Genomic DNA, 23,796 nt, shown 5'->3' with positions numbered 1-23,796 from the left:
GTCGATCGAGACAGAAGTTCACCCGTGCTCACTTCTTATTTGGAACGTAGCAGATTAGCTATACAGTATGTACAGTCTATAGTTTGAACTACGAGTCTTACCATACACTATACAGATCTGTGCTCTCTGTGATATATGGATCCTGATGAAGCCCTTTCAAAACAAAAGCCTTATCTTTTCTCATTAGCAGCTTCAGAGACGGTCAGTGAGGGGAATTATATCTGAGACAATAGAACAATACAGCACCGTAGAGATGTGAGTCAGCCAATACAAGACTCAAATGAAGTCATTTAGAAGGCAGAGATGGTTAGAAAGTCACCAAGATACTCCAAAGCCCAAGCAATATCGATTTAAAGTTGCACTATGTTATTTTTAGTGAAGAGTCCGCTACTAACTTGAGTCCATGGAGATGTTTTTGCTTTGCCTTTGCTATGGCATTAAACCTACTACTTCTACTACTACTACTACTACTACTACTACTACTACTACTACTACTACTACTACTACTACTACTACTACTATTACTAAAACCACAACTACTACTAATACCACTACTTCTACTGCTCCTACTACAACCACCACCACCACTACTATTACTACTACTACTACTTTCACTACTACTAAAACAACCACAGCTACTACTACAACAACTACTACTAATACAACTACTACTACTACTACCACTACTTCTACTACTTCTCCTACTACTTCTACTACTCCTACTACTACTACTACTACTACCACCACCACTACCACCGCTACTGCTGCTACCATTACTACTACTACCACTACTACTTTCACTACTACTAAAACAACAATCACAGCTACTACTACGACTACTACTACCACCACAACTACTACTACTAATATGACTATTACTACTACTACTACCTGCTACTACTATCAGCACCACCACTGCTGCTACCACTATTTCTACTACTAAAACCACAACTACTACTACTATCACTACTACTACATCCATTACCACTACTACTTCCACTACTACTAGAATAACAACCACAACTACCACTACTAAGCAGGTAGTATGACGAATGCAAGTTACAGGTCAGATCTATGGAGAGGCTGCTCTACGTATGAACAGGTGTTTTTCAAAGTATACTTTAAAGTAATAACACCATCTGCAGTTGCATAAACAGAGGATGATACGTTTAATGCCGTGCTGTGAAACATTCACTGTAATATCTCCATGGAGAAAAGCACGTGAAAAGTTACACACTGCAACTTTTAATGAGGAGTCAGTGAATAATGAGGCGTTTCTATTCACTGTTTAGCTTGCAGAGTTTACTACAACACTTAGCTGTCCAACAAGCCGAGTGAAAACCATTTGAAACCACTCCAGGACATAAAACGAGTAAAAACACAGCACGTTTTCTGAGGACGATATAAGACAGGTTAACGATTGGACACAGAGGAGCAGAGGAGCCATGCTTACACTGCCATTCACTGCCATTCAACGCCATTCACCGCCATCTGCTCACACGGGCTGGAGCCGGGCCAAAACACACTCTACAAAGTTACATTACAGGACGCTCACAAAAACACACTCTGAGGTACAAGATATACAGCTACTACTACTTCTACAACTACTACTCAGTGGCGTGTGGTCAGGGCAATCAAGGCAAGCAGTCCAATAAAATCTAAAACAGACATGGGCAAACTACGGCCCGGGGACCAAACACAGCCCTTTGGTCTTATTAATCTGGTCCACTAAACCTTTCCCCAGTAATGCCAACGTTTCCCCAAAAGCACTTCAGCTACATCAACTTTGTTCATGTGTATTAGTGTCCTTGCCCTTCTGCAAAAATTAGCTTATCAAAGAAAAGAAAAGTGGATAATGAGCGCCGAGTGTTTAATACTGGGTGGACAACAAAATATTTTTTCACTGAAATCTGATCAAAGGCTGTATGCCTAATATGCCAAGAAACTGTTGCAGTTTTCAAAGAGTACAATATCAGCCGTCACTTTGCTACGAAGCATGTCAACTACGCTAGCAAGTAGTCAACGCCGGAACGAGTGGCTATGGCTCAGAGGTTGGCAGCCAGATTTAATTAATGCATTTGGAAAACAGTTTGTATAATGAGCCTTACATATTTATGCTTTGCTACATGTTACAAGCCAAATCTAAATACATATATATATATATATATATATATATATATATATATATATATATATATATATATATATATATATATATATATATATATATATATATATATATATATATATATATATATATATATATATATATATATATATATATATATATATATATATATATCCTGGCCTGGCCCCTCTGTCAAATTTTAGAACCAATTGTGGCCGGTGTGTCAAAAAGTTTTCCCACCTTTGATCTAAAATCATCATGTGTCAAAAGTATGATTCAATAGTTATAAAATATATCCAAATAATAATCTTGTTTCCCTTCACTTCTGCCTGCTTGGAGCATGGTTGAGGTCATGGTGTCCTTTAGTACACCCTACTGGTCACTGAGCAGACTGCCGCAACCACAGTTCCAAACGTCTCATTATTCACTTGTGTTGTTGTCCTGTGCTACGGAGGCCATGCTGGGCCATTATACCTCCATGCGCGGCACACTCTCAGCATGAGCTTTTAGAACCGGAGAGCCAGCCGGTCGTTTTTAGAGTCTTGCGCATGTGTACTGAGGACCACAGCCGGCTCAAACAGCGCCGCATAAACTCGGGATAAACATCTGAGAGATTTATAGTAAGTGCACATGTGCAGCAGGAGACGACAACAGCAGAGACATTTAATCAAAGAGTGAGCGAGTTTCAGGACTAGTTTGTGTGAAATGGAGGATCTGGACAGAGCAGTGGAGTCTGTGACCTGGGAGTTTATGATGGAGCGACAGCATCAGTGGAATAACGGGACTATTACACGTGTGGAGGAACATGCAGCTTCAGGGAAATACGGGATGTTTCTTCAGGAAACTTGTGGTTTTTTGATTTGTATCTGTGAGGTGAGTGTGAGCGCTGTACTGTCTGACCAGTGCACTGTTATTCATGAATGTACTCATATGTTTCTAGATACAAAATGGTAATTACACAGATAACAATAGTACTGAAGTAGTGTACAAAAGTATATGTTAGAATGTAAGAATTAACATACTAATTTGCAATGCAGTTTGTATAAAAAGTGGTGTTATTAACTGTTATCGATTAAACATTTATCTATCCCAAGTCTGCTGCCTGCCCATAAAAGTCAACGCACACTACTACTACTACTACTACTTTTTACTTCATGTACTACTACTTAACTACCACAGAGGTGTAACTGCTATTGAAACTGAACTGGGAATACTGGATAGTTCAAAATACTATATATAAAACACAGCATCATTTTGTACTGAATAAATGCACATTAACATAAATAATTTGTGAAACTACAACATATCCATTGAAAAATCCACTCATCAGAGTAAAAAGAAAGTAGATGCAAATAAAATGAAATAAAAACACATCTGCGATTCTCCACTGACTTGTAAAAATGGCAGAGCTATTTCATGCAGAGTCGCTCACGAGGGAAATATGCCTGTAAATGTATGCAACTGTAATACACTGTTTAATGTAGCACTTTGATCATAATAAAACCCCCATCGACATTGGATATATTACAGAGGAGGTACTATGGGTATTCCCTCATCAAAAAACACGCCTGAAGAGGTTTTAGATGTCACCCATGCATGTTTCAGTCATTTTGCCATCTCTCCCAGGCTCTATTCAAACCCTCCTTCTGGTTTACTGTAAGATTCTACATCACCCATGCTCCCACACGTCAACGCTCCATAAAAACACCAAAACATGATACAAAACTTTACACAGCAGCTTCACAAACCTGATCTGATGTGCAGTAGTTTCATTAGTAGGATACACGCTGATGTGTTGTGTTAGCGCTCTGGAGGGGGGTGACTTAGCGCTGGGAGCAAAGGTTGTTTTCGGTGAATGTAGCATTTTCAAAACAATGAAACGTAACATGGAGATCTAAATATGAATACTCCATAGAAGTATAACTCCCACTCCTTAAACTATATATTTAATGGGAAAAAATGATTGTATACACAGGACTACTTCTACCACCACCACTACTACTACTACAACCACCAATACTACTACAACCACAACTACTACCACCAATACTACTACTACTACTACTACCACCACTACTACAATCACCAGTACTACTACTACAACCACAACTACTACCACCACTACTACAACCACAACTACTACCACTACTACAACCACCAATACTACTACTACTACTACTACCACCACTACTACAACCACCACTACTACAACCACCAATACTACTACTACTACCACCACTACTTCAATCACCAGTACTACTACTACTACAACAACCACAACTACTACAACCACAACTACTGCAACCACCAATACTACTACTACTACCACCACTACTACCATCACTACTACTACTACTACCACTACTACAACTACGACTACTACTACTACTCCTACAACTACTACTATTACCACCACAACTACTACCACCACAACTACTACAACCACCAATGCTACTACTACTACTACTACTACCACCACTACTACAATCACCAGTACTACTACTACAACCACAACTACTACAACCACCAATACTACTACTACTACCACCACTACTACAATCACCAGTACTACTACTACTACTACTACTACTACAACCACAACTACTACAACTACAACCACAACTACTGCAACCACCAATACTACTACTACTACTACAACCACAACTACTACCACCACTACTACAACCACCAATACTACTACTACTACTACCACCACTACTACAATCACCAGTACTACTACTACAACCACAACTACTACAACCACCAATACTACTACTACTACCACCACTACTACAATCACCAGTACTACTACTACTACTACTACTACAACCACAACTACTACAACTACAACCACAACTACTGCAACCACCAATACTACTACTACTACTACCACCACTACTACCACCACAACTACTACCATCACTACTACTACTACCACTACTACTACTACTCCTACAACTACTACTATTACCACCACTACTACAACCACAACTACTACCACCACTATTACCGCTACTACTTCTACTACAAATGAATACCCTATAGAGGTATAACACCATCTCTTTAAACTATGTATTTACACAAACACACACACAAACAACTCCCATACACACTGTACAAAACGCTGCATAAAACTCACCTACATCTTGCTAATGACTTGAGAGATTACGGTTCGCCATTTTCAATATTGACCGCACCTACAATATTATACAGTACTGCATATTGCGCAGTAGAATTGACTCATTACTGCACATATCTTTGGATCAATGTAATTGGATCCTACACTGTTTAATATGGCACTTTCCAATATATGCTATAAAACCTTGAGTTGGCAAATGGTTTTACACGCATAATAATTCAGTGCAGATGAAATTACACTACAGCGTTTTCAATACTAACTCCAGCTACATTATTATACTGTATATTTATTAGTAGACCCATGTAATTACTGCACATGTATTTTTATACCGACAGACACTGCATAACGTGGCGCCTTATCGTCTGAGGAATGTATCTAAAAAAACGGTTTCGCAGTCTGACCTGGAAAAAAAGATTCATGTATTTATTTAATCGCAGCTTGATTACTGTAACTCTGTTTATACCATAGGCTGTATATAAAAATTGACATAGCTAACCTGCTAGCAAATATGCTCCACCGACTCTGGCTCCAATTAACTTTCTATTGAAAAGCTGTTGCTCCTCTCTCTGTAACCTCTGCTGTCAGACTCGTCATTTTGGTTTTAAAATATTTGTATTAATCTGCGCGACATGATCTTGGTGTTTTTATTTCACAGTTTTGTCCATAAAATCAAGATATGAACATTAATAACAGACAAATCGGGCTCCTTCTTTTCCAGAGGTTGCTCCCGATAGCATTAGCGACAGGTTTGATTGACAGTGTCGCTAAGCGCCCACTCCCTGCTAAATCAGCGGTGTGGGTGGGAGTCATAGATGTAACTGCTGCTGTCAGACTTGTCATTTTGGTCTTAAATGTTCGTATTAACCTGCGCTACATGATCCTGTTTTTTTTTTTATTCCGCTATTGTGTCTGTAAAATCAAGATATGAACATTAATAACAGACAAATGAGGCGCTTTCTTTCCCCAAGGTTGGTCCCACTAGTGTTAGCATCAGGTTTGATGAACAGCATTTCTAAGGCCGTGTTCCAATTCGCCAAATGCACCCTTGGAAGGGTCCCTTCGAAGTACTCTTGTGTAGTTTGAAGGTTCCGGTCGAGAATCTGCCCTCCTCAGTGTAGCCACCATCTTGCTGAAGTGGGACAGGCCTACACCACGGACCGCACTTCCACCGCTGTCTTTGAGCGTACGATACGTACATTACGTACGTTATTTTTAATGATTTATTATTTAATAGAAAAAAAGTCAAGATGTCGTCGTCACAGCCGTTTCTTTCTGTTTAGATTGAATATCAATAGGCAAATATAACGTTCAAGGTGATTTTTTTACTCAATTGTAGCTACTTCATAACTTAAACAAAATATACCTTGTGAAAACGTAATAACAGAGACAGAGGTAACAATATAATTTTCACATTCATAGTCTATAAACCAGAGAACACTGATTAGTTGTACATAAAGTGGGATATTGCAGTTTAACAATTCGGTATTTTGGCCAGTGGCTACACCACTTTAATAACAGTAGAGGGCACTGTTTCCCTTCCCGTGCCAGTTCTTTTCATCTTATTATTGTCAGGGATTTTCAGCAGTGCAGCGCTACATCAAACTAATATCTTGATTTACTAACATGAAAGTAAATGACACGTGCCCACCAGGGGGTGCAGACGTATGGAATGTACCTGAACACATGAAGATTTTGTGCACGTCTCAGGACTCTCTTCTGTCCTTTCCTCAGAGTCCGTTGCTTCATTGTTCACATTACCTGTGTGGATCATTAAACTCTTCTGACTTTATGTTTCTCTTGGTCTTTGACACAATAGAAACGAACATTCTTAAATTATTCTTATTGCAGTAATAATTTCTCATGATAATAATGTCTTCTTATTGTCTAGCAATAACTGCACATTCCTTTATTCCATGTAACTCCTTTTTAATCATCAAACACACTGTACAGATCTTTATTCAGATTTAACAGTTTCATGTCGCTCTGTTGTAGATGAGGTAAACCAGTACAAACATTTGAACGTATATTGCGCAGCGGACTCCATTTTCTTCTGTTTCTTGCGTAGTCGCGGTGCATGATGGGATTTAGAAGTGCGTGAACTGTGCACAGATGCAGGCTTCGGTTACGTCTGATCTCCATGGAAACGGTGAAAAGGGCAGGTTTGTGGGCGCATTCAGTAGGGTGGGTTGAAATGGGACAGCCCTTGTTGTGCCGGAAATTACGTACCTGCCCTTCGATGCACACTTCGAATGGTGATCCTAAGGCCAATTTGGCGAATTGGGACACGGCCTAAGTGTCCGCTCCCTACTAAAACAGAGGTGTGGGCGGGAAGGGGCATTACCTTCAACAGCCTCGTTCCGGATTGGCTCTTTGGTTGCTATGATACTTGCAGTCACACTCCCTTAGTCCACTTCTTTGTACAGTCTATGGTCTTTCCTATCTTAAGAAGAAAAACATCACTCCATTCCTGTCGTCCTTCCCTTGACATCACTCCAGTCCGGTCATACCTCCATATCACTCCAGTCCTATTATCCCTCCACATCACTCCAGTCATCACTCTGGTCCTGTCGTCCCTCCACATCACTCTGGTCCTGTCATCCCTCCACATCACTCTGGTCCTGTCGTCCCTCCACATCACTCTGGTCCTGTCGTCCCTCCACATCACGCCGGTCCTGTCGTCCCTCCACATCACTCTGATCATCACTCTGGTCCTGTCGTCCCTCCACATCACTCTGGTCCTGTCGTCCCTCCACATCACTCTGATCCTGTCGTCCCTCCACATCACTCCAGTCCTGTCGTCCCTCCACATCACTCTGGTCCTTGCATCCCTCCACATCACTCCGGTCCTGTCGTCCCTCCACATCACTCCGGTCATCACTCCGGTCCTGTCGTCCCTCCACATCACTCCGGTCATCACTCTGGTCCTGTCGTCCCTCCACATCACTCCGGTCCTGTCGTCCCTCCACATCACTCCGGTCATCACTCCGGTCCTGTCGTCCCTCCACATCACTCCGGTCATTACTCCGGTCCTGTCGTCCCTCCACATCACTCCGGTCATCACTCCGGTCCTGTCGTCCCTCCACATCACTCCGGTCATCACTCCGGTCCTGTCGTCCCTCCACACGACTCTGGTCATCACTCCGGTCCTGTCGTCCCTCCACATCACTCTGGTCTGGTCCACATCACTCCGGTTCTATCATTCTTCTACTGCCTTCAGGTTTAATTTTAAAATTTGTGTTGTTACTTTTCGAGCGCTCCACGGACAGCCGCCCCAGTACATTCTGGACCTTTTAACTCCTTACTCCCTACCCTCCGCTCCTCCAGTCAAAACCTGCTCATGGTTCATTCACACATGTTTGAGTAACACTTTATTATTAGTCTGTCTACATCTCTAAAGCTCAAATGTTCTGTTCTACCTTGTGATGTCATGAAGTGGTAGTTTTCAATTTAACAGCTCCTTATACCTTCAGTAGAGATTGTTAACTCCAGGTCTGAAATTATCCAAATGATTCTAGTGAAGGTGTGTGGAGTTTAAAAACACAGTGGAGCACTTCCTGTATCACCCTATGACATCACAAGGTGGAACAGAGCGTTTTCTATCTGCACGTTTGTGTGTTAAACATGTGTGAATGAAACAAAACACAACTCCAGGTCTGTTTGTGATGAGGAAACAATATTAGAACATAGATCAGAAAAAAGCACAATATGGGCCCTTTAAAGACCCATTATCGTTGTAATAAGTAATAAGTTGTAATAAAAAATATATTTGCTTGTTTCTATGGCACTGGGGAGAGGGAGGCAGCCACCACAGCTCAGCAAAATGTAAATGAAGAGTTTTAAATAGTAAAAGTTCCACACTCAGGTATAGTCCTCAGGGAGAGAGGTATTCAATAATTAAAGAGAGCACAGAAGAGGAGAGGCGGAGTTTGGAGGAAATAGTGGCACTAATAATGACCATATTTGGAAAGAGAGCAGAGGAAATACAACATAAAGATGGAAGTTCAACCAAGGAGACTGCTTTAGCTCCTACTACATCCTGTCACCTGTAAAGCCACTAATTACACAACACAGAATGTGAAAATCAGACCACTCTAGAGTAATGAGATAATGCAATAATTACATGGGACTTTTAGACTATCTACATTTAAAATAACCTTATCAAGCTTTAATTTAATTATCTCTTTCAGCTTTGTCTTTGCCCATGTTTTCCCTTGTCAAAACCAGCACAGGCATGAAGAATTAGAACCAAATCAGATTACAGCCAATCACAGCCTGCTGCTTTTGCATTTTACAACCAATGCTAAACGGTCACATTTTTATATAGCACTTTTCCACCTTCAAGGCTGAACGCATTTTACATCAAAGAACCACTCACCCATTCACACACACATGCACACGCACACCTTCATACACCAGTGTACACACACTGGGGGCGAGGGGGGTTAAGTGTCTTCCCCAAGGACACAATGACAGTGTTCATCTGTGGGAGGTAGATTTGCACCACCAACCTGAAGGTCAGTGGATCTGACCCATGGAACTATTCAAGTAACAAGGTAGAGTTTTGCTGCTTAGAGCTGTCGCGAATTGGTACTACTACTACAAAAAAAAAAATAAAATCCCTTTTGCCTAGAAAGGATTTTTCTGATAGAGCGCAATGTAATCACAAACTGGTTGGGTTTGGCTGACAGGGACTGACAGATCAAATTTTGTGGCAATTTTTACCTATTTTCAGATCATAAACGTTTTCTAAGCTCAAAATCCATCTTTTGTCTTAAAAAACTCTTTTTAATTGTTAGCTTTGGCTACGCTCTATGTCTGCTTTAGCTAAGCTCAAGTGCTGATGGGTTAGAGCGGTCATATGGTACGACATGAACGAGCATGTGATGATGTGAACAAGCCCAACTGTTCTGAATGAGCCACAGGTTTAAAACATGGTTCAGAAGCTCCTAGAAGCACAGACATTATCATTTGCCCCCTTCACAGCTGCGCCATTCGCTCTTTTCACTCAAAGTCTCATGGGGGGGTAGTTCATCTGCGCACGGTCCATGGGCAGGACTGGATGTACCTTGGAGCTAAAGGCTAAACTCATGACATGCGGCACTGAACATGGCCCATTGACTTCAATGGGCATCCATGTTTAGACCCCAGGGCTTGATCTGACCAGATCAACCACTGATGTTTACATCAAGAGTGGGATTCAAAATGCCAACCTTGGGATCAGTGGACCAGCTGAGCTACTACTGCCCCAATCAGTCACTCAAAATACTCTACCATCCTGGAACATCAGCTACAGTCCTCTGCTGCGTGCATCACCAATGCAGCAGCAGAACAATCAGCCTCTTCAGCCTCTCCACCACCACTATCAAGATTATTTACAGTTTTCACACATGTCCACTTAACTCACCCTATTAAGGTTGGAGGATTAATTCCCACTCAGACCAACATCTGCTGTTGTGTCCTTAGGCAAGACCCTTCACCCATGTTGCCTAGTATGAAAGCTGTGTGTGAGGGTTGGAGAGAATGAACGACTACAGTGTGGTGCTTTGAGAGGCTTCGACAAATCTCGGATGTGTTTAAAATGGTTCAAACTGAGAGTGAGACTGAGTTTACCCTTTGGAATTATGTATAATCTAAATAAAACATTGCACTACTACAATTATAATATCAAAAAGACTATTATTAAGTTGCCAAATGTTTTTTTGTTTTGTTTTTTTGCACAAAGCTCTCACTCATGTTGTCTACTCTGCTTCTGTGCTGATTCTTGAGTTGATTCAAAGTAAATTGGTGAAAAAATGTGTCTATTTTAAAAAAGAGTGATCCGATTCGAATAGTTTATGGTTTGCGAAGTTGCTGTGTTCAGTGTTGTGTCATGTTTTTGTAGATTTATGGAGCATTGTTGTGTGGGAGCATGGGTGATGTAGGCTTGTGGGTGGAGCCTTGGACAGAATCTTACAGCTAACAGTAAAGAGGGTTCAAATAATGCCTGGGAGAGATCACTAGATTACTCAAACATGCGTGGATGGCATATAAAACCTCCTCAGGCATGTTTTGGATGAAAGAACAGCATTATCACATGGGTTTTGCATAATGCCCCCTCTTTAAAAAATGCTGAGTTTTTGAATCTTGCAATGAATAATTTAATGGATATCCGCTTCAGAATGTTCTATGGTAATTTTGTTCGCAAACACAAAATACCTCTAAAATACCCCTTTAGTACACTTGTTCATCTGTGCATATTAATTCTTCATACCAGTGCCATGAGACGATCTTAAAAAGACAATAATGTGATGTTATTTGCACCAACTGTTGTCCTGGGTCCCATTGTGTTACATGGGAGGACTCTGATTATACAAAGCACTGTGTATTCTCACCTCAGGCACCAGTCAGTCTGATAACACGGACTGCATAATAAAAGAGCTTATTTGACTTTTAAAATACATTCTAGTCATCGCCAGCAGGGGCAGTAGAGTGACGAGTGTGGAGAGAGAGAATATACCCAGGGCCATAGAAGAAAGGGTTTGACTTCTATGCATCATATTTTCTTGTTTTGATGATAGTTACCTTTAAAATTATCCCATAAAAGAGAATATGATGCAAAATTGATCTTTCTGTCCATGTTATAACGTTGTTTCCTCACCAAAAACATGTCTGAAGAGGTTTTAGATGTCATTCATGCATGTTTCAGTAATCTAGCAATCTCTCCTGGGCCCTATTCAAACCCTCTTTACAGTTAGCTGTACGATTCTGTACAAAGCTCCGCCCACAAGCCTACATCATCCATTCTTCCACACGACAATTCTACATAAATATACAAAAACATGATGCAAAACTGTACACATCAACTTGACAAACCTGAGGTGATGTGCGGTAGTTTCATTAGTGGGATGCATGCTGTGATAGTGCTCTGAAGGGGGAGTGATGTAGCGTGGAGAGCTAGAGATGAGAGACTCAGGGAGAGCATAAAAAACAAAAATGAAACTTATAAATCAAGTTAATATGTTGTTTTTGGCAAATATAGCATTTTCAGGACAATAAAAGGTAAGGAAATATTATTCAATTTCAATTTATTTTTAAATGAGAAAAAAAAATTGCCCCTGGTTGGTTTTCAAAGTTCCTGCACCTCTGATTGGGAAACAGTGTGTACAATAGGCAAGATTCATGCAAATGCTGTGTAATATAAGAGGACATGGCTAACCTGCGAGACATTCCGCTCCAAATAGAAAGTAAGCATTGGCACGAATTTGTCTGGTTTGGCTCCTATTCACTTTCAATTGAAAAACTGTCACCTCTCTCTCTGTAACTGCTGCTGCCAGACTCGTCATTTCGGTCTTAAAATGTTCATATTAACCCACTCTACATGATGATGATTTTATTTTCCTATTTTGTCCCTGAAATAAGATAGAATATTAAAAGAAGACAAATCAGCTGCCCGTTTTCCCCAAGGTCGCTCGAGTTAGCTTTAGCAACAGGTTTGATTGACAGCTATCACGCTGCACTGCCAAACACCTGCTCGTTGCCAAACCAGCAGTGTGAGTAGAAAGGGGCATGTGTCTTCAACAGCCTCACTCCTGATTGGCTCTTTGGTTGCTATGATACAAGAAAAACATGTAGAACTGGACAATATACAGTCAATCAGGCTCCACACGTGTACAATCAGTGCATGTTCATACAGTTTATGGACTGGGCCAGGAACACATTTTTATACCTTTTGTGTCAAGGAATCCTGTATTTCCTCCCAGTCGGATTTACAAATATTGAACAAATTAGCCGCTGTAACTGCGACTCTCAAGTGGCTTCATTTGGCAACAACCACTTCTACTTTTTCACTTCACATTTCACACTGACTTAATTGGTAGTGTTGTCACAATACAAAACTTTGAAATTCGAGTTCAATACCACAGAGGCTCAACCTTCAATAGTGATTTCAATCCCTCACCTAAAACACGCCTGAAGAGGTTTTGGACATCATTCATGCATGTTTGAGTAATCTAGCGATCTCTCACAACAATTCTCCATAAATACAGTTGTTCCTCGTTTACCGCGGGGATTACGTTCTAAAAATAACCCACAAAAGGTGAAATCTGTAAAGTTGTCAGTTTTATTTTTTGTAAAACCCCTCACCACACACTTTATACACTTTTCTCACACAGGCATTAACATTTATTCTAGCATTTTCAAAACAGTAACACGTAACATGGTGATATAAATATGTTATGTGTTAGCAGTTAGCAAAAACAGACCACATGACCAACTCACCACTTCCCACATTTCACTGGTCATAACCCTCCTCTCCATCTCTTTTCCCTCTCTTTCTCATCACCCCTCCTCCTCCTCGCTGGTCCATCAATCCATCCTGCCAGAGCCAAGGACACGGACACGTCGCCCCTGACAACTGTTGCCGGGTCGACCACGAATCATCAAGCCCGTCACGTCACTCCATACTTTAGGAGAAGAATAATACAGGGTACAAGGCAACGCAGGGGAGGGGGAGGGAGGGGTGTAAAAGGGGAGGGTCAAAGGTCAAGCTGACGAGAGTGCTACATGGATCCATGTGGAGAGAGGCTTTTTACACAGCCTGAGATGCTATTGCCTTGTCTTGAATATTACACAGTATGGCATTAAAGAGGGGGTATAAAGTAAATGATATAAAACAATACACTACAGCTTCACAAACCTGATGTGATGCGCAGTAGTTTCATTAGAGGAATGAACATTTGATTGTGTTGTGATAGCGCACTGAAGGGGGAGTGACTTAGTACAGAGAGCAAAGGGAGAGGAGACTCAGAGTGTCAAAAACGAAAGGGACACTTATAAAACGTAGCATTTTCAAACAGTAAAAAATAACATGGTGATCTAAATATTTTATGTGTTAGAAGTAAAATACCCCCTCTTTAAACTCTGTCGCCATGGAGTTAAGCAGGGGACGCCATCAGGCCAAGTTACTGGTCAGATCTGTAGAGAGGCCACCCTGGTCGCGATAAGAAATGCATGTTTATCAGTGTATTTTTGAGCAATAAAAACATCCAAATTTAAATCAATGCTTGATATGTTTTGTAATTCCTCAGTGAAATAAGTTAAATAAGTCAGACAAACACAGACAAACAAACAAACACTCTCAAACTTTTCACACCAAGTGCCACCAAAGAACAGATCTGGCTTTCCGAGTACCACCAGATCTAAACCAGGTCTATAACAAGACTACATCATTTACATTGTAGTTCTAAACAAGAGACTATCCGAAATGAAAATGAACTCTAAATTAGGCAAACCCACAAACTAAAGAGCTGTCCAAGTCCAAACTGAAAACGCTCTGTTCCACCTTGTGATGTCATCATGTAGTAATACAGGAAGTGCTTCACCATGTTTTTAAACTCCATGGACCTTCACTAGAATCATTTGGATCATTTCAGCCCTGGAATTGCCAATCTCTACTGAACTAAATGTAAAAGGAGCTGTTAAATTGAAAACTACCACTTCATGACATCATAAGGTGGAACAGAGCATTTTGAGCTTTGGAGATGTAGATAGACAACACAACAAAACACAACTCCAGGTCTGTTTTTGATGAGGTAACAACATTATAACATGACTTAAAGCTCACAAGAGTCCATTTGAATTAATATAGAAGGCCCTATATTACACAAATTTAATGTATATATTTTATTGTTATATTTTTTTATTAAATGTAATCCAATTTAATTACATGTATTAAATGTATGTATTTATTTAAGCCCAACAAATCTTTTTTTTCAATCTAAACTTTAAGTGTAAACAGCTAAGAAGAAATCCAACATTAAACGTATCTCTCTCTCTCATTAGTGTGAATCCCCGAGGCTTACACCGCAGTCTGTAAAAGCAGCCGTTTAGAAACAAAGCACTAATGAACCACTAATACAAAACAAACACGAAGCCTGGAACCATGACAACCACTTTAGTAAAACGCTGCATTTATACAAAGAAAAACAAACTTCTTAACATTTGTATTGCATAATTGAAATGTTTATCGCTTCGAAGCATGTCTGACGTTACAGGGTAAAATAACACATGGAGAATACACGGACATGATTCTACTGTGTGGTGTTTCCTCATGATTGTCTTGTGAAATCTATGAATATTTACTGTCAAATTAACTAAAAAATCTCAATGCATGTCCTTTATGTTTGCTATAAATATAAAAAGACTCTGTGTAATGACCTGGATAGCAACTTTAGTGGTTTTGATGAGGACGATAGCACAGCTGAGGTGATTTGTCCAGTGTTTTGCCCATAAACTGTATATATAAACTGACAACGCGCTCTGTTTCAAATTGGAAGTGAGTCCAGCTTTATTGTCTCTGGCTCCAGTTCACTTTCTATTGAAAAATTGTCAGTCCTTTCTCTGTAACTCCTGCTGTCAGACTCGTCATTTTGCTCTTAGAATGTTCATATTAACCCGCTCTACATGATCCTGGTGTGTTTATTTTGCTATTTTGTCTGTAAATCAAGATATGAACAGCAATAACAGACGAATCAGGCGCCTTCTTTCCCCAAGGCCTGTGTAATGGACGTAATGTCAGCAGATTGTGGAGTGGGTGGGTGAGTCCAGCACAGTCCTGATTAGTCAGAGAGGAGCTGGACTCTCTGACTGTAGTTTGGGACCGGGCGATGTTGTCCAAAATCAAGACTATTCTTTACTCTTCCTCCCACCCACTCCACAATGTGCTGGTCAGCTACAAGAGCTCGATCAGCTCCAGACCATTACTGCCATGCTTCTTCACTGAGAGACTCTAACTATAACCCCAACCCCACTAACCCTTACCCTAACCAGTGGTGGAAGAAGTACTCAGTTTTGTTAAAAGTACAGATAAGAGAGCAGAAAAAAATCAAGTAAAAGTAGTCTCTTTAATGCCTCAGTCGTCCAGGTCTGATCCATAGCAAAAGATGAAATTAAATCTGTCAAATGGACAAATCGTTGCAGGAGTGAAGATGTTTCATTGCTCATCCAAGCTGCTTCTTCAGTTCTGGTCAGATTACTACTGGACACTGCCTTTTATCTATCTGCAGGGAGGGGCTAACTATTCTGAACACTGTGAACAGCTTTTGTCTCCAGTTTCATCCTTAACGACCCTATTCAACCTGTAATGGCCACCTATTCTTCTCTTTGTTTACTGTTTGTTTTGGGTCTGAGGATAGAGTTGTAGATAGGTTACTTTTGCTTACAAGTAAAAGTAAGTAAGAAAAAGACTATTTAAGTATTGCAGTATTTGTTTAAAAATGTACTTAAGACTTTTGTGCAGGTCTCAGACAATAATAAAAAAAAATCACTTTCACTTGTTCGCCCAAAATGTAGTAGAGAAAGCTCTCAAATGTAGTGAAGTAAAAAGTATCCTCTGTAAAATGTATTTAAGTAAAGTACAGATACCTAAAATGTGCACTTAAGTATAGTACGATTCATCACTGACCCTAAGTGTTACTGCTGCAGAGACACAATAGACTGTTATTGAGAGACACAGTAAATCACCCCGTCTGTCTCCATCCAACTGCTCAACTCTGCTGTAAAAGTCTCACTGTACGACCCGTCTGCATTATTCTGTTCTTACCTCACTGTTGTAAAACTGTATATAGAGATGTAAATATGTTATGAGGGTATTATATTTTTATCATTTGAAGTAGACATATTGTTCTTGCGGCTGCTATATACAGTTGAAGCCAGACATTTACACACACTATATAAAAATACACATACGCTTTTTTTTCTCACTGTCTGACATGAAATCGGACTCAACTTTTCCTGTTTTAGGTTAATAAGCATTAACAAAATTATTTGTATTTGCTAAATGTAAGAATAATAAGAGAAGGATTTTTTTTTAGGCAATGTTTCATTACTTTCTTCAAAGTCAGAAGTTTAGTATTGAGTACAACTGCCTTTAAACTGTATGACTTGGGTTAAACATTTTGGATTTCCTTCCACGAGCTTCTTACAATAGTTGGCAGAAATTCTGGCCCATTCTTCTGGACAAAACTGGTGTAATTGAGCCAAGTTTGTCGGCCACCTTGCCCTCACTGGCCTTTTCAGATCTGCCCATACATTTTCAATAGGACTGAGATCAGGGCTTTGTGATGGCCAAACTAAAACTTTGACTTTGTTATCCTTAGCCACTTTGTAACCAGTTTGGCAGTATGCTTTGGGTTATTGTCCATTTCAAAGACCCATTTGCACCAAAGCTTTAACTTCCTGGCTGATATTGAGATGTTGCTTCTGCATTTCCTCATAATGTTCTTTCCTCATGATGCCATCTATTTTGTGAAGTGCACCTGTCCCTCCTGCACCAGTCACTTTACTTTTGTTCTTGGGTTGATGTGCACATTTCAGATCAAAACACGTTAATCTCTGGAACCTTTAAACTGCACAAGCTGCACTTCTTAGTTGGTCAAAATCCCCAAATATTAAATAAAAAATGTAACATATAAATAAAAAAAAGTTTACAAACCGCTCAGTGTGGCAGCCAGTCAGCTGCAAGAGCAGCCGACCATGACCATTGAGCAAAACGTCTTGAATACTGACATCAGTACTTCACATGTGGTGTTTTCTAAAATTGTAATGTGATAAAACAGCTCTACATTATTTGGGAAAAATATGTAATAATAATAATAATAATAATAATAATAATAATAATAATAATAATAATAATAATAATAATAATAATAATAATAATAATAATAATAAGCTTAATTTCTCTTTCCCTGTTACCTTATTTTACCTTTTCTTTCAGACGCCCTTCCAAACACCACCCTCTCCTTCCTCTCTTCCACACTCTGTTTCCTCTCTCCTCCCTCTCTCTCCCCCTCTCTGTTCCCACTCCCTCCTCTCTCTGTACCCCCGCCCTCTCTCTCTCCTGTCCTTCTCCATCACCCATCTCTACCTCTCTCAACCCTCCTCTTTCTCACCCATCTCTAGCTCCCCGACACACACACGCCTCCTCTCTCTCTGTTCTCCACCCTCACAGAGCCCTCTCTCTCTTTCTCTCTCCCCTCCCTCTCTCCCCCCGCTCACACATTTTCAGTCACATTTTGGGCTCCCAGGGTGCAGTGGAGAGCCAGGATGCAGATTAAGGCCCATTATAGTGTCCTCTCTGAGGTCTGTCTCTAAAGCAAAAGCCATATTAGCAGTGGCCCTCCTCACTCCTCACATGATGAAGACTGACAGGTGAGAATTATGCTCCCAATGAATGAGAGATGGAGAAGAGAGGGGGGGGTGACTTTGAACTGAAACTACAAGACTAAGTAGGCTCATTAGTCTTGTACTTGGAGGACAATCTGTGTCAAATAAAGTTTTTGAAGTAGACAAAAGATGGTTCTGGAAGGGCATCTGGTTGTTAATCTCAAGTTAATGTAATACTGTTTTGGTCAAGATGCTTTACAAACAAATAGACACTTTACAAACAAGTAAAAGAACAAAGTAGCTGTGCAGGAAATGATTCAAGTAAAAGTAAAAAAGTATTTTGGCACCAGTAGGCCTGCTACTGAGAATAACTTAAAGAGTAACTGTCAGGACGTAACAACTGATTTATCATTTCAAATTAATGTCATTTGAAGGACAAAACTTTAAATAATGCATCAAATCTGGTAGTTTAAAAAGATAGACAAAGACAGATGGATAGAAAATAGGCTCTGTGCACAGGAGCATGCTAGCTAGGTCATTGTCTCTCAAAGCTAACAGTCACTTTTATTAAAATTGGAAAATATACAATAAACTAAAATTCAAATGAATTGAAATAAAGACTACCAAATTATTTTTATATATGGAATACTTAAGTTTGTGGCACTATTTTATGTTTAATATGCCTTAGCATATTAGTTAGCATTAGTGTTAGCTCCCTGTCTACTGTGTGACCCTGACCCCCTAACCTTTGACCCCTGACCCCTAACCCACCTGCAGCTCCCTGTCCACTGCCTCATCTTTAAATATTTATTCATTTTAGTGTGACTCTGCCTCATAGAGAAGCTCACAGTGAGGTTGCAGGGTGCTGTTGTGCACGGAGCCAATTACACAAACTAACTCACATCTGAAGGAGCGTTAGTGGAACAGCAACTACCACTTTGAAGTTGTTTTTAAAAAGTGTTTTGTTTCCATTCCACAGATGGACATTTTACAATATTTATATCATCCCAACACAACCACTTCACTTTAACTTTAGTGGGTGATACAGACAGAGTGTCTTGCCATCTGGCACCACAACAGTCACACACAAGTAACCCTTTGAATGGTAAGCCTCACACACAATTCACAACCCAGTGCAATTCAAAATGCTGCTTTCATCCCAGAGCTGAAAGTTTAAAGGGCCCATATTGCACTATTTTCTGATCTGTTTTAATGTTGTTTCTTCATCACAAACAGACCTGGAGTTGTGTTTTGTTTCATTCACACATGTTTAACACAAAAACCCTGCATATTTAACCTGTGTTCTTTTCTCACACTGAAAACACTCTGTTCCACCTTGTGATGTCATTAAATATTCCACCAGGTTTTTAAACTCCGTACACCTTCAGTAGAATCATTTTGATCATTTCAGCTCTGGAACTGTCAAACTTTGAAGTCACACCTATTGTTTTAGTCTCACTGAAACTGCTCCACTCCTCAGCGCAGCAGTAGACATTAGAAAATTTGTACTGTCAGTCTCAACCATGGACTCTAAATATAAATGGACATAGCTAACCTGCTAGCCGCCGTGTTCCAAAGAGGAGGTGATCATGGGCGTGTGTCCAGCTCTAATTTAGTTTCTATTGGAAAACTGTTGCTGCTGCTGTCAGGCTCGTCATTTTAGTCATAAAATGTTAATATTAACTTGCTCTACCTGATCCACGTGTTCGCTCTTATAACTGCTCTAGCCTCGATGAGCTTCATTTGACTGGAGTCGAACGCTGTGGGTGACGTCACACTCACTCACTCCACTTCTGTATACAGGCTATGAACTGTACAAAAGGTAAAAGAAAAATATTCTAAAATAAAAACTTTATTCTAGAGCAGTGAAGAATAAAGCAGTTCAATTGAGACTAAAATAGCAGTTAACCTTAAAACTACCACTTCATGACATCACAAAGTGGAGTATTTTCAGCTTTGGAGATATAGACAGACTCGTCAAACTTGTGAATGAAACAAAACACATCTCCAGGTCTGTTTTTGAGGAGGTAACAACATTATAACATGGCTTAAACTTCACAAGAGCCAATTTTGCGTAATAAAGGACCTTTAAGAAAAGCAGCGCAAGTGGCCAGAGTCCAAGTTTCCATCACACAGAGTTAAAATGGACAGAGTGAGTTGGCAAAGAAAATACAGAGTGAACGTTTCTCAAATACCAGAACAAAAACATCACCATCCCTGCTATCATCACTATGGACACACTCTCTCTCCCCTCCCCCTCCTTATACCACCATACGTGTGCATAGGTGCGTTACCGTCATGAACCCATCGAGCAGGCCGGAGTCGGGCTTGGGCGGAGCCTGCAGTCTCTCCATGGACCACTTCTCGATGATGGAGGACACTTGGGGGTTGTCTGTGTTCAGGATCCTAAAGCCGGTCATGTTCACTCCACTGAAGCGGTACGGCTCCATGTCCAGAGCAAACAGGTCCTACACAAATGACAAGTGAATAGTATTAATGACAACACGCATTTGTAGCATTTTATTCATGTTTTTCGTTTGGTAGTGTTGCAGTTTATATAAATTGCCATAGCTAACCTGCTAGCTGCAAATTACAAATAGCGCATACTCCCAGCTCCATCGACTGGTGCCAATTTGTTTTCTATTGAAAAAGTGTCACCTCTCTCTCCATAACTGCTGCTGTCAGTCCTGCTAGCATTAGCAAGAGGTTTGATTGACAGCGTTGCTAAGCGCCTGCTGCCTGCTAAACCAGTTATGTGGGAAGGGGCATTACCTTCAACAGCCTCGCTCTGGTTTAGCTCTTTGGTTGCTATGATACTTGCAGTCGGAATTCCATGATGTTATTTTTTTTGCTTGGAATTCTCCACAGTATGGAAGTCAAGTTATTGTTTTGTTTTGTTTTGTTTTGTTTTGTTTTGTTTTATTTTATTTTATTTTATTTTATTTTATTTTATTTTATTTTATTTTATTTTATTTTATTTTATTTTATTTTATTTTATTTTATTTTATTTTATTTTATTTTTTATTTTATTTTTTATTTACTTATTTTTTCCTGAAAACACCTAAAAAAAAACAACAAACTTGTCAATTTTTCATAGATCTGACCTGAAACTTGTCTTGTTGGTATCACTTGCTTGTCTCCATGGAGATGTTACATACCGATAACATCTCCATGGAGACAAGCAGGTGGTGGAGCCTTCACCAGGACATATGCTATGTTCACGTGGTCCTCAGGAACTCGGGAAAATGTTTTTCCGAGTTGAAGAATGCAAATAAACACTTGCACAAGTCAGAAAAACAACTCAAGAACTAGAGCCAAAACCTTTTGGCTGAGCTCCATATCTGACGTTACCTGTTCTGTGGAGATGAATGAAAATTCATGTGGTGAATAATTAAGATGCTCTGAATGCATAAAGCACGTATGTCAAACTCAGGCCCAGGGACCCAATCTGGCCTGCGGTTTAATCATATTTGGCCCAAGAAATCACATCAACTGAGCATTACAGCTGCCCTGCTGGTATACTACAAATCCCAGAATGCTTTGCTAGTATGCTGCAGTCGAGACCGGCAAGCGCCTCCCCCTTTCTGTTGACACTCATTAGCGACCAAGCTACAATAACTTTGGACCACTGCAAACTGTTTAAAATGAATTAGTTTGTTTTTCGTGTTTTAAGACAATAAAAAAAACAAGTAAGTAATTGTGAACTCTCTGCTCATGTGACTTGTTCCTTTGTGACTCTCAGCTTCACGTTTGAAACTGCACACGTGACATAAGTCGTACTGTTATTCTTCTAGTATTAGTCTCTGCACTGTGCTGAGGCAGTGTTTCTGTTTAAAGTCTGAAGGTTACCGCGGCGATTGGTGGACTCCATCCATCAATAGGACGGCAGAGGACAAGTCACATGCCCCCCCCCATCCCCCATACTGCACCGGGACAGGGCTGGCTCTGGACCAGGCCTGGATGTCCCAAATGGAGACACGGGGACACGGCTCAGAGAAGGGGAAGAAGAAGAAGAGAAATGAAGATGGAGTGAGGGTAGATAGAGGGAGAGGAGAGAGGGGAAGAGGGTAAGATGGGGAAAGAGAGAGAGAGAGAATGAGAGATGGGGTGAGAAATGAAGATGGAGAGAGAGGAAGAGAGAAAAGAGAGAGGTGCAAGGGGGGAGAGGGGGACGAGAATAAGAAGGGGAAAAAGAGAGAGAGGAGAGAGAACAGGAGATGGAGCGAGAAATGAAGATGAGAGTAGATAGAGGGAGAGGAGAAAGGAAGAGAGAGACAGAGAAGAGAGAGGGATAAGGGAAGAGAGGAGGGCAAGAGTAAGAAGTGTTAGAAGAGAGAGAGGAGAGTGGTAGGGTGTGAGAGAAAGAGGGGAAAAAGAGAGAGATAGGAGCGAGAACAGGAGATGGAGCAAGAAATGAAGATGGAGCGTAGACAGAGGGAGATGAGAGATGAAGAGAGAGACAGAGAAGAGAGAGGGATAAGGAAAGAGAGTGGGGCGAGAATAAGAAGGGTAAAGAGAAAGAGAGGGAATGAGAGATGGGGTGAGAAATGAAGATGGAGAGAGAGTAGAGATGGAGAGAGAAAAGAGAGAGGAGTAAGGGGGAGAGGGGGACGAGAATAAGAAGAGGAAAAAGAGAGAGAGGAGAGAGAACAGAAGATGGAGTGAGAAATGAAGATGAGAGTAGATAGAGGAAGAGGAGAGAGGAAGAGAGAGAGAGAAGAGAGAGGGATAAGGGAAGGGCAGGAGGAGGGCGAGAGTAAGAAGGGTTAGAAGAGAGAGAGAAGAGAGGGGTAGGGTGTGAGAGAAAGAGGGGAAAAAGAGAGAGAGAGGAGAGAGAACGAGGGATGAGAGAAAAAGTAAGATGGAAAGAGTAGACAGAGGGAGAGGAGAAAGACAAGAGAGAGGGGTAAGGGGAAAGGGGGGGCGAGAATAAGAAGTGAAAAAGAGGGAGGAGAGAGAAAAAGATTGTTAAAGGAGAGAGGGAAAATAGGGGGAAGAGAGAGGGAAAAAGAGTGGGGTAGGGCGAGAAAGAAGAGAAAGGTGCGAGAGTAAAAAGGGCAAAAAGAGAGAGGAGAAAGAACGAGAGATAGAGTGAGAAATGAAGATGAAAGAAGGTAGATCGAGGGGAAGGAGAGAGAGAAAGAAAGAGAGAAGAGAGAGGGGTAAGAGGAGTTCAGGGGGCAAGAGTAGGATGGGAAAAAGAAGGAGAGAAGAGAGAGGGTTAGGGGGCAAGAGAAAGAAGGGGCAAAAGAGAAAGAGGAGAGAGAACAGGAGATGGAGCGAGAAATGAAGTTGGAGATAGAGAATAGATAGAGGGAGAGGAGAGAGGGGTAAGAGGAAAGGGGCAGACAAGAGTAAAAAAGGCAAAAAAGAGAGGGAAGAGAGGGTT

General features: G+C 40.7%; 1 protein-coding gene across 1 annotated transcript in view; it reads right to left on the bottom strand.

Annotated features, from left to right (window-relative positions):
- LOC117393207 (glutamate receptor ionotropic, kainate 2) overlaps positions 1–23,796 on the bottom strand; it is a 169,278-nt gene that overhangs the window by 64,214 nt on the left and 81,268 nt on the right. Inside the window, exon 6 of the mRNA XM_055232224.1 lies at positions 20,702–20,875. Within this exon, the coding sequence (XP_055088199.1) occupies positions 20,702–20,875 (174 nt within the window). The remainder of the gene's footprint in view (positions 1–20,701; positions 20,876–23,796) is intronic.

This window comes from Periophthalmus magnuspinnatus, chromosome 24 (assembly GCF_009829125.3).
Source record: "Periophthalmus magnuspinnatus isolate fPerMag1 chromosome 24, fPerMag1.2.pri, whole genome shotgun sequence".
NCBI lineage: Eukaryota > Metazoa > Chordata > Actinopteri > Gobiiformes > Gobiidae > Periophthalmus > Periophthalmus magnuspinnatus.
Note: the sequence above shows the minus strand (reverse complement) of the source record. Positions and strands in the feature narration are given on the sequence as shown.